At 35.0% G+C, this 10,969-nt stretch overlaps 1 protein-coding gene and 1 pseudogene across 1 annotated transcript in view; one reads left to right on the forward strand and one right to left on the reverse strand.

Annotated features, from left to right (window-relative positions):
• CLIC4 (chloride intracellular channel 4) overlaps positions 1 to 10,522 on the forward strand; it is a 27,324-nt gene extending 16,802 nt beyond the window's left edge. The window contains exons 4-5 of the mRNA XM_011358037.2: positions 8,018 to 8,199; positions 8,962 to 10,522. Coding sequence (XP_011356339.2) covers positions 8,018 to 8,199; positions 8,962 to 9,126 — 347 coding nt within the window. The 3' untranslated portion in view covers positions 9,127 to 10,522. The remainder of the gene's footprint in view (positions 1 to 8,017; positions 8,200 to 8,961) is intronic.
• LOC111738226 lies at positions 3,095 to 3,213 on the reverse strand (annotated as a pseudogene).
• Positions 10,523 to 10,969: the final 447 nt, after the last annotated feature.

Genomic DNA, 10,969 nt, shown 5'->3' on the forward strand with positions numbered 1-10,969 from the left:
CCCCAGCGAAGGCAGAAAAGGGAAGAACATTAGTGCTCAGGCCTGGCTTACATCTCTTAAATGTGTTCCAGTAGCTACCTTGGTTTGGGAGCAGTTTTTCTTAGTAATTGGCTTTTTTCCTAATGTTTCTGTCTAAGCATTTTAATATACTAAGTAAACTGTCACAGTGGAGCCTTTCCTATCCACACATAGTATCTTTTCTGTTCTCCCTTTTCCTTTATGCAGGTGACTGTTTTTTCATCAAACTATCTTTTGCGCCCGATGCTCTTGCTGCATAGTTCTTTGAACTGTTAAAATCATGATGTTTTTATTTCTTTATGTGGCTCTTGGAAGCTGGAGGGTGGTTGAAATTTCTTTTGACACTTGGTACGGAGGAGAGGGGAATAAAATGTGTTTGCTTTAAAAAAAAAATTGCTTTGGTAAATAGCGTTGAGGGGAGGGAATGGGAGGAAAATGAGTCATTTAAGTATAACTTTGTATTCTATTTTTTCCTATCAATTTGTTACTGTCTGAAGTAGCCACCAACGCTTACTGTCCTTAGAATTCTGTAACCAATAAGAACAAACAACATAGTGGATTACACAGTGCATAACTTAGAAGGCTTTATATGAAATTACCTATTGGTAAGTAAGAATTCCAGTTGCCAAGCAACTTCCCCCCACAGGGGCCTGTCACTGCTATGAGACTATAGAAAACAATGTTCCAAATCATTTTGGAGCTTAATGGCTCTCCCTTTTATGTATATTTGATGCAGCTCTGTTATTTTTCTGTTTCATGCAATCGAATGCTTTAAATGAGCCTAAGAAATCAGTGCTCTATCTCCTTATTCCCCGAAACAGTAGAGAGTTTGCGTAAAGATGGATTTGTCATTTTACATGGAAAATCAGAGTAGGCAGGTCTTTGATTAGTTTTATCAGCCTATAAAATGTTTTACAAAATCGAATAGATTTGGGAAATTTTAAGACGTAATTCCAAGTAAGGGATTGGATGCTTAGATGCTACAGTATTGCGCGAGGGAAAGTGAAACAGAAAAGCCAAGGCTTGGATCGGGGTGTACAGTAAACAAGATGTAAAGACTAGAACTAAGGTAAAAACTGATTATAGACATACAGACAGATAGAATATATAATTCTTTTGGTAACGTGTCCAAGTTGGTTGAGAGTAAGGGTTTGTGTAATCTTTTGAAGCATCAAGAGAAATTAGGGAATAATAGATTTTACAGGGATGGGTTAGGTATGACCTGTCCCAGATCTCCTAAGTCTTTTTCAGTCTGTGATTTCATTAATTTATATAATTTATTAAGCTCCCCAATGTAACTAGTAGATCATTTATTAGTCTGTTTGGTATTTATAATATTCTTGAGAGACCCATGAATTTAGCAGTGGTGAAATCTGCCATTATATGCTCTGAGGCCTATTCTATAATGTCCAAATTCCTATTTTTAAATGGAGACAAGGAGTCTATAGATTCTGATTGCTTCCTTTTTATTCAAGATTCATTTTCCCTCCCTCTCTTCCTCCCTCTCACCCCCCACCTCCCCTTTCTGGAAAAGTGTTTGGAATCAGGATGATTGATTATTCATCATTGTAGCTATGAAACTGCATTGTATATTTAATCATCTTTAAATACTCATTATCTCTTCATGTTTTCCTCTGATGGGTTACCTGGCCTTTAAAAATTGTGTAAGATTATCCTTTATTAAAACTAGCAATAGCTTTGAAATACAGTTTTATCCATGTAAGTACTCATAATTTTTCTTCATTGTGAATTTTGTTGTTTTTCTCCAACAGATAGGGACTTGTTACATATAATGTTTTCTGTCTTGCTTTTTACTAATTCAAACTATACAGGTAATAAAGTAATGCACGCTTATTGAAAAAGTTAAAATAGTCTAGAAATAAATGTAAATGAAATTTCAGTGCCCCTTAATCACATTATAAAACCTCTTCCTCAACAGTTAGTATGTATCCTTTTATTCTATGTAATTTTGCAAACATTGTACATAAATATGTGCGTGTGTATTTGCATCATGCAGTTGTATTTTTCCCATATTATGTGGTGGGAATCCTTCACCTCATTATAGTTCTACCTCATTTTTTATAAATGCTGCTTAATATTCCATAATATGGATTTTTATTTAACTATTTCTCTGTTGGTAGACATTTAGACTGTCTCAAGTTTTTTTTTATTATGACAGACAAGTCTGCCAATGAATATCTTTGTACTAGATTCCAAATAGGTCAAAGGTTTAATTCTTCAAAAATCTACACCAGTTAATATTCCCACTAATGTGAAAGTATTCATTTCCCCACACTCTGGTCTTGGGGGCTGTATGTGTGTGTGTTTGAATTTTGCTGTATTCTCATAGGCAAAAAAGTGTTTTGATTTTTCTAATTCATTTAAAACCGACTGTATGGCCTCTATTGCACTTACTAAATTTTTTTTTTTTTTTTGAGGGCTTTTGAAAGACCTTAGGGATGCCAGTGTTACTAGAGCAGGGATATTGGAGAATAATAGCACTATTTACTTATTAATTACAAGACAAGGAGCTGCTCTCTGATGGCCTGCTACTGCCGTCTAGTGGTTAATCCTGACATTTTCTTTATTTTAATTCTTTTGTGATGGTTTGTCTTCAAAACTTTATGTTTATTAGTACTTTAGAACTTCTATTTTTCTCTGTTTTGTTGGCTGTTCCTTATATTGATACATAAAAATTGTATCAAACTAATTAAGCATTCTTTTTACTAATATACCCTTTGTTCTGATATTCTTAAATATGAAAAATCACCTAACATTCTAGTCAGGTACAGAAATTTAGCTTCATTGCAAGTGCTGTGCTAAGTCCAAAATTATAGAAGGAAAAATAATTGTAATGTTTTGTTAGCTTAATTTTAGTTTCTGCCGTACATCTAAGATTATAAACATTGTATGTTGTAAACTTTGTAACTTTAGGATATTTTATTTTCTTATCTATGTATTTGAGAATTCAGGAAAAGGACTAATTTAGAGCAGGTCGAAGATTATTAACTTGCTCAAACTTACCATACCACTTAAGTGTAATTTGGGACATTATCATTATTATTATTATTTTTAATGCCTACAGCGCCTGGTCTTCCTAGATAGTCTCCCATCCAAGTACTAACCAGGCCCGACCCTGCTTAGCTTCCAAGATCAGACAAAATCGGGCACGTTCCGGGTGGCATGGCTGTAGACCGGGACATTATTTCAGTGTTGAATTCAGGCAATATTATTTTCCTTAGAGGCAATGATTCTGTTCATTGTAATTAGATTAAAGACCAAGTCCTTATATCTAATATGTATTTATTCTGTATTCACTGATTTTTTTTTATATTTACTATTTTTAATAGGAAGCATATTGAATTTTATAAACTATATCAGCTATCTGTATGCATTATCAGTAGGTTATATTTCTTGCCTTTGCATTTTCGATCTTTTATTTTTAAATGTCTTGATTCTCTGTTACTTTTCTAGTTGCAGTTGAACTCTCCTAATTCCTCAACTTTATTTTACTGAGTTCCAGTACCCTACTGGTTAACTATTTTCTCTGAGGAATAAACTAGCTTGATCCTGTCTAGAGTAACCTTTTATTAATAAAATAAGTAATTCTTTGATCTTGATATTGTTGTCTGTCACTTGATATAACACATTCCAATTGGTTTGATATTTACCTAGTGAAAAATATTACCAGTTCTTCTTTACGTTTTTTGAATGGCTGTTACGTTCTATAGCAATATGTGGTGCCTGCCTCATTTTCAGCTTCGCACAAAGATATAATAGTCAAGTACAATATCTTCACTCAACAACAATTAGAAGGAAGAAGCTCATGATTTAGCACATTATTAGTTTAATGTAAATCAGCCCTGAGTTTAAAAATTTAATGGTTTAAAAAATCTTAGTAATAGAGAGTGCCCATATCAAAGACTGAACATAACTAGTAAATTTTTTAAAAGCATATTAAAAACTATAAGATACTCAGTTATCAGATACTAGCTTTTTAAAAATTTTTATGCAATTTTAATTTAACCCATCATGGCAATTTAGACAATTATAATCATTATCCCCAATTTTTTAAAATTGTGGTAAAATTAGTATATAACATTAACATTAGTTTCAGGTGTATAACATAGTAATTAGATCTTTGTATACACTATAAAGTGATCACCACAGTAAGTCTAGTGTATAGTCTGTCACCATACAGTTGACCCCTTTTACCCATTTTGCCCACTCCTCAACCTCCTTCTCCTCTGATAACCAAAAATTGATTCTCTGTATCTATGAGTTTTGTTGTTTGTTTTGTTTTTTAGAGTCTACATATATGTTAAATAATACGGTACAGGCATACCTCAAGATATTGCTGATTCTGTTCCAGATCACTGCAGTAAAGTGAATATCTCAGGAAAGCGAGTCACACAAATTTTATGGTTTCCTAGTGCATATAAAAGTTATGTTTATACTGTAGTCTACTAACTGTGCAAGTCTATTATGAGCCATAATCTTTTTGCTGGTAGAGAGTCTTGCCTTGATGTTGATGGCTGCTGACTGATCAGGGTGGTGGTTTCTGAAGGTTGGGGCAGCTGTGGCAATTTCTTAAAATAAGATGACAATGAAGTTTACTTCATCAATTGACTCTTCCTTTCACAAATGATTTTTCCTGTAGCATGTGATGTTGTTTGATAGCATTTTACCCACAGTAGAACTTCTTTCAAAATTGGAGTCAGTGCTCGCAAACCCAGCTGTTGCTTTATCAACTAAGTTTATGTAATATTCTAAATCCTTTGATGCCATTTCAATGATCTTCATAGCATCTTTATCAGGAGTAGATTTCATCTCAGGAAACCACTTTCTTTGCTCATCCATGTAGAGCAGGCTCTAATCATAGTTCTCTTGCTGTTTCTACCACATTTGCAGTTACTTCCTCCACTGAAGTCTTGAACCCCTCAAAGTCATCCGTGAGGGCTGAAATCAGCTTCTTCTAAACTCCTGTTAATGGTGCTATTTTGACCTCTTCCTATGAATCATGAATGTTCTTAATGGCATCTAGAATGGTGAATCCTTTCCAGAGGTTTTCAATTTACTTTGCCCAGATCCATCAGAGGAATCACAATTTATGGTAGCTATAGCCTTACGAAATGTATTTCTTAAATCACAAGACTTCAAGTTGAAATTACTCCTTGATTAATGGGCTGCAGAACTTCCACAAATTTGCCTTTGCATTCACAACTTGGCTAATGGTTTGGCGCAAGAGGCCTAGCTTTTGGCCTACGTCAGCTTTTGACATGGCTTCCTCACTAAGTTTAATCATTCCAGCTTTTGATTTAAAATAAGAGAAGTGCAACTCTTCTTTTCACTTGAACACTTAGAGGCTGTTGAGGGTTCTTAATTGGTCTAATTTCAGTATCTTTGTGTCTCAAAGAATAGGGAGGACCACAGAGAGGGAAAGAGATGGGGTAGTGGCCCATCAGTGGAACAGTCAGAACACACACAGTTATCGATTAAATTCCCTTTCTGATATGGGCACTGTTTGTGGCTCCCCTAAACAATTACAATAGTAACATCAAAGATCATTGATCACAGATCACCGTAAAAATATAATAATGAAAAAGTTTGAAATATTGCAAGAATTACCAAAATGTGATACAGACATGAAATGAGCAAATCTGTTGGCACTGACAGACTTGTGACACAAACCTTCACTTAGTAAAAAGCATGGTAAAACAAAGTGTACAGTAAAATGAAGTGTGCCTATGTTTGTCTTTCTCTGTCTGACTTATTTCACTTAGCAAAATACCCTCAAGGTACATCCATGTTTTCACAAGTAGCAAGATATCATTTCTTTTTATGGCTGAATAATATTACTCTGTGCGTGTGATACACACATCCATCGATGGACACTTAGGTTGTTTTCATACCTTGGCTATTGTATATAATACTGCAGTGAACACAGGGTGCATATATCTTTTTGAGTTAGTGTTCCACCCAGAGGCAGAATTGCTGGATCATATGGTAGTTCCATTTTCAATTTTCCGAAGAAGCACCGTACCATTTTCCACAGTGGCTGCACCATTTTACATTCCTACCTACAGTGCACAAGTGTTCCAATTTCTCCACATTCTTCTGACACCGTTCATTTCTTGTGTTTTTGATAATAAACATTCTAACAGGAGCGAGGTGATAGCCACAACTCCATTTTTGAGTGTAATATGAATATATGTGTACCTAAGATTTGTATAAGAATGTTTGTTATACAGTCATAAGGCCATAACTGGAAACAACACAAACTCCGTTAACAGTAAAATAGATAAATACTTATTATGTAATCATATGACAGAATGCTGTATAACAATGAAAATGTATTATCTGCCTCCCACAACATCACCGATGATGTTTCTTAGGGCTCTGCCCTAGGCCCTCTGCCTCTCCTTCACTTCTGTGGCTTCAACATTTATTTATGTTCTCAAGACTTTCAACTATATTGCTCCAGCCCAGTCTCTGTTCCAGACACTGAAACTCAACTGTCTATTGGACATCTCTACTCAGATGTCTTACAGATACCTTAAAGTCAGCATATACTGAAGTCATCTCCACATCCCCTGAATCTGCTTCTCTAGGAAGATAAATGTCTCAGCAAGTGGCATCAGCATTCACCTTGGGGATCATTTATTTGTTGACCAGCTTCTCTTACTACTTCCACTCCCCAAAATGTAAACTCTAGAGAGTAGGAATCTTTTATGTTTTATTCAGTAGTGAATTTAACAATGCTTAGAACAAAACTTGGCACTTAGATATATTTTGTTGAATATGTCTTTCCTCCTTTTTCTATATTCAGTTTGGTTTCTGAGCTCTATTGGTTTTTTATCTCCTAAATACCTCTAAAATGCATTAATTCCTTCTGATGCCTACAGCCCCTTACCTAGCTAGCTAAGACCATCATCTACTGTCTGGACTACTGTGAGGGTACCAAGGAATGAGCGGGTGGGAGCAATATGGAAGAAGAGGTATTGGGTTAGGCTATATTTATGTTGCTGGTGAAATACCTAGTAGGCAGTATGTAAAACTGCCTTTTTTCATAATGGATCCAACTTTATTCACACTTAGAACTATATTGATTGCTACCTTATGATATTTAACTTTTTCTGTGGCCAAGCACTATAATCATCTATGTGAGCTCATTTATTCTGGGAGTGGGAGCTGAAGGTGGATTGGGAAGGTAAAGGATAAGAAAAGATAATAGAAGATCTGTCTATTGTTAGTCCATATTTCTTTCTAATGACGGTCCCACCCCCTCTCTGCTGAGGGTCACTAACTTGACTTTCCAGATATACAGGAGTGGCTCTGTCCCATTTCTCTCTGAATCATAACAGTTATAGCATCTTAATCTATTTGGATAAAGAAGCCCTCAGTTCACTATTGTAAATTGAACTTTCTAATCCAACTTCTGTGTTTTTCATGTTATTATACAATAGTACTATTGTTGGCTTCTTGTGTAATATAAGACAGTGCAAAAACTTCAGTTTTCTGCTTGGATTGTTTGTATTTAGGTTTCTTAACACATTTTTGGTAAAAAAGTTGCAATAGTCTTAGGGGAGCAGGACTTAAAATTGGGGGCAAATATTGCTGTTTCAACAGGACTTTCTTCCGTAGATTTGAAATAATAAGTTTGTTTTTTTCTCACCGAGTTTTCCAGTTTAAACATCAACTAGGTTGGGCTATAATGTGTTCATATGTGGGGTATTTAGTTAACATGTTTTTACAGATACCACTCTGTGAAACTGTTAGGCTTTTTTTTATATTTATCTGAACAAATTGATTTGTCTCATCCTCTGCCCCATATAAATAAGCTCCAGGAGAGCAGGAACATCATCTGTTTTGTTCTTAGTGCTTAGTGCCAGATGCTTAATGTTATGAGCATTCGACAGTTATTGACTGAAAGAGAAAGCCTTCTACTTTGGGGCTTGGGTGGTTTTTTTTTCTTACAGTATTTCCATCTTTCTTTCAGCATTGGAGAGGGGACTCTTGAAAACACTGCAGAAACTGGATGAATATCTGAATTCTCCCCTCCCTGATGAAATTGATGAGAATAGTATGGAGGACATTAAGTTTTCTACACGTAAATTTCTGGATGGCAATGAAATGACATTGGCTGATTGCAACCTGCTGCCCAAACTGCACATTGTCAAGGTAGGCCTGTAGGATGTGGTGTCTCATTGCCGTTAGACCTAGTATTCTATCTACTAAAGTAGTACTTTCTTTGTGCGTAAAACTTTTCTGATCTGACATACCACTGGGAACCCCCCAAATCGTGTATTGTAATGATGTTTAGGCAATAGTTGAAATACTCAATTAAATGGAAAATTATGTCTTAAAATTGAGGCACATGAGAAAGAGGAATATTATTTTTTCTGTGACTGCATAAAAATTCAAAGATGTAACAGGTAACATCGAATTGGATTTATATCATCAAATCCTGTTCTGTGAACATCTGGCTTTTTCTGTTCAAGGCAAAAGATATTTATTGAGCATTTATTGTGTGAGACACTGCTAAATGGAACAGTAATAAACACTAATTATGCAATAAAGATCAAGAAAAACAGATCTCAAATAGTGTGTGTATTTTAAAGTATCAAATGATTACATTTGGCTGGCTCTCTGCATGGTCAAGACAGTCATTTGTAATCATTGTTACAATTCTGAATCTCTGGTGGAGTTTGCAGTCCTTATCATTATTTAACATTCTAGTTAGAATGGAAGTGACTTCTAACTTCATTCTCCCTCTTTCTGATGAAATTGATGAGAACAGTATGAAGACATTAGCCCCCCCTCCCCCCCCAAATAGAAGCAGTTCTCAGAGATTCACAAAATTAATTGCCTTAAAGTCAGAGCTATGTCTGGTTTACAAGACATGGAAAGTAAATGTTAACTTCTGATCTCTTTGTATTTCAGGTGGTGGCCAAAAAATATCGCAACTTTGATATTCCAAAAGGAATGACTGGCATCTGGAGATACTTAACTAATGCTTATAGTAGGGATGAGTTCACCAATACCTGTCCCAGTGATAAGGAGGTTGAAATAGCATATAGTGATGTAGCCAAAAGACTCACCAAGTAAAACAGTACTTAAGCGAGAGATGTCTTCGCATCTTTCCCTGATTAAGAATACGCTTTTCCTAACAGACTGCTCCTCTTCCTTTAAAGTAGAAATTTTATTTTGCATGAACATGGCAGTTATTCAAGATTAAGATAAAGGATAGACAAGATATAGTAGCTATCTTTAAATATACACTCCTAAGCAGTATTATTTTAAAATTCTTTTGACCCTGCCTACCTTCCTGACCTCATATCCTCCTCATCTCTAATTTGGAGACTCTTCTTCACAAACTTTTCACTTTAGAGGTAGTTTGCCATCCTTTTGGAGCCCTCACCATTGCGTGCATTCACTATGTGTAGGTGGCAGGACTTTTGAGGTGCAGTGTTCAGCTGTTAAAATAGTAACCATGACCTCATCAGTCAGCCCCAAACTGGTGCATAATGCATGGTACAAGGAATATTTATGTATTTTTGGAATTTTGTAATATTTAGCAAGAGTATATGAAAGGATTGCTACTGTATCAAAATACTCTTTCAAATTAGTCTGTCTTGGATGTATACTAAAGGGCGTTAGCACTGGAGGAGAGAGCCTTCCACACACAGAAAGTCACTACAGATTTTGCTATACTTTGTACATGGAATTTTACTTTTCCTAAGAGCATTTTTTCTTTATACCAAATATAACATCTGACACTATGTAGAAGCTAAAAGTTTAGAGGGAGGAATGATATTCTCAAGATTTTCTCCAGCATTTTATCCATGTAAGGGAAACCAGTGGGCACCTGATACTCTAAATGTGGTTTTCGTTGTTTATTCTGCCCAGTGCCATTCATTTGGAACATAATTGCTTTCTTCATTTATTTTAAAAAGTTCCTTTTTAGTTAAGCGTAGACTTTGCTGTTTGTAGATCTTTTGAGCAACACTACATAAACTATTTAGTTCATTTATCTATAACAGTACAGTGATTAGTAAGGTAAAAATTAACACTTACAGACATTAACCTAAGGAATGTAGGGTGAGTTTGTCAAAATATCAAGTAGAATTTTGTCTCTAAAGCATATTTAATGTGGTAATCTAAAGACTGCATTATCCAACCTATATTAAAAAAAATAGATAAAACATACAGATTACCAGCTTTCCCTTTCTGCCCCCATTTACTGTTAGACTTTGGGTAGCAGATGGGTCACTCCTTTTGGACTAAATTATAATTGTTATGGTGAGTATGTATTTACCACAGCTTTGCCTAATCTCAATCATTGTGTTTCCTTCAATTAAATTTTTAAATTTTTCTATAGCCACATTGAGGAATAGCACTCTGCATGTTTGTTTTTTTAAATTGAAGTCATAAACCAGTAATTATCTGTGCTCTAACAAGGCAGGATGAACTTGGTGAAAATAGAACAAAAGTTTGCTATGTATTTATTCATTTTTTAAAAATTGGACTTTCTAAGGACTACTCCAAAGATGGGGTTGTGATTATATTACATTTTTGGTAATTTTTTATACCTAGCTTGTTTAAGAAGTGCTATTTCTCATAGGATGTTTTTGGAAATTTTAAGTATATTGCTTTAAATCGGCAACAGTTTTCCTCCTTTGATATGCTAACATTTAGTAAGCACTGGCTTTATGGAAGCAGCCTCATTTTTATAAGCATACTGCATTTTTTAACTTATCAGTAATTAGCTTAATATAGAAAGATAAGAAAAGCTCCATAATGTATCCATTTGGCTCAGGGAGATGTTTTTGCTTTGCCTTTCTTAGAACTCCTTGTTGCTGATCAAAGAGTTTGGCACCCACCTTTTTGTAATTAAATATTGGATGATGATTTATCTGGTTTCAGGAAGAAGCACTATAAAGTTATCTAT

The sequence above is a fragment of the Pteropus vampyrus genome, unplaced genomic scaffold, assembly GCF_000151845.1.
Source record: "Pteropus vampyrus isolate Shadow unplaced genomic scaffold, Pvam_2.0 Scaffold36, whole genome shotgun sequence".
Classification (NCBI taxonomy): domain Eukaryota; kingdom Metazoa; phylum Chordata; class Mammalia; order Chiroptera; family Pteropodidae; genus Pteropus; species Pteropus vampyrus.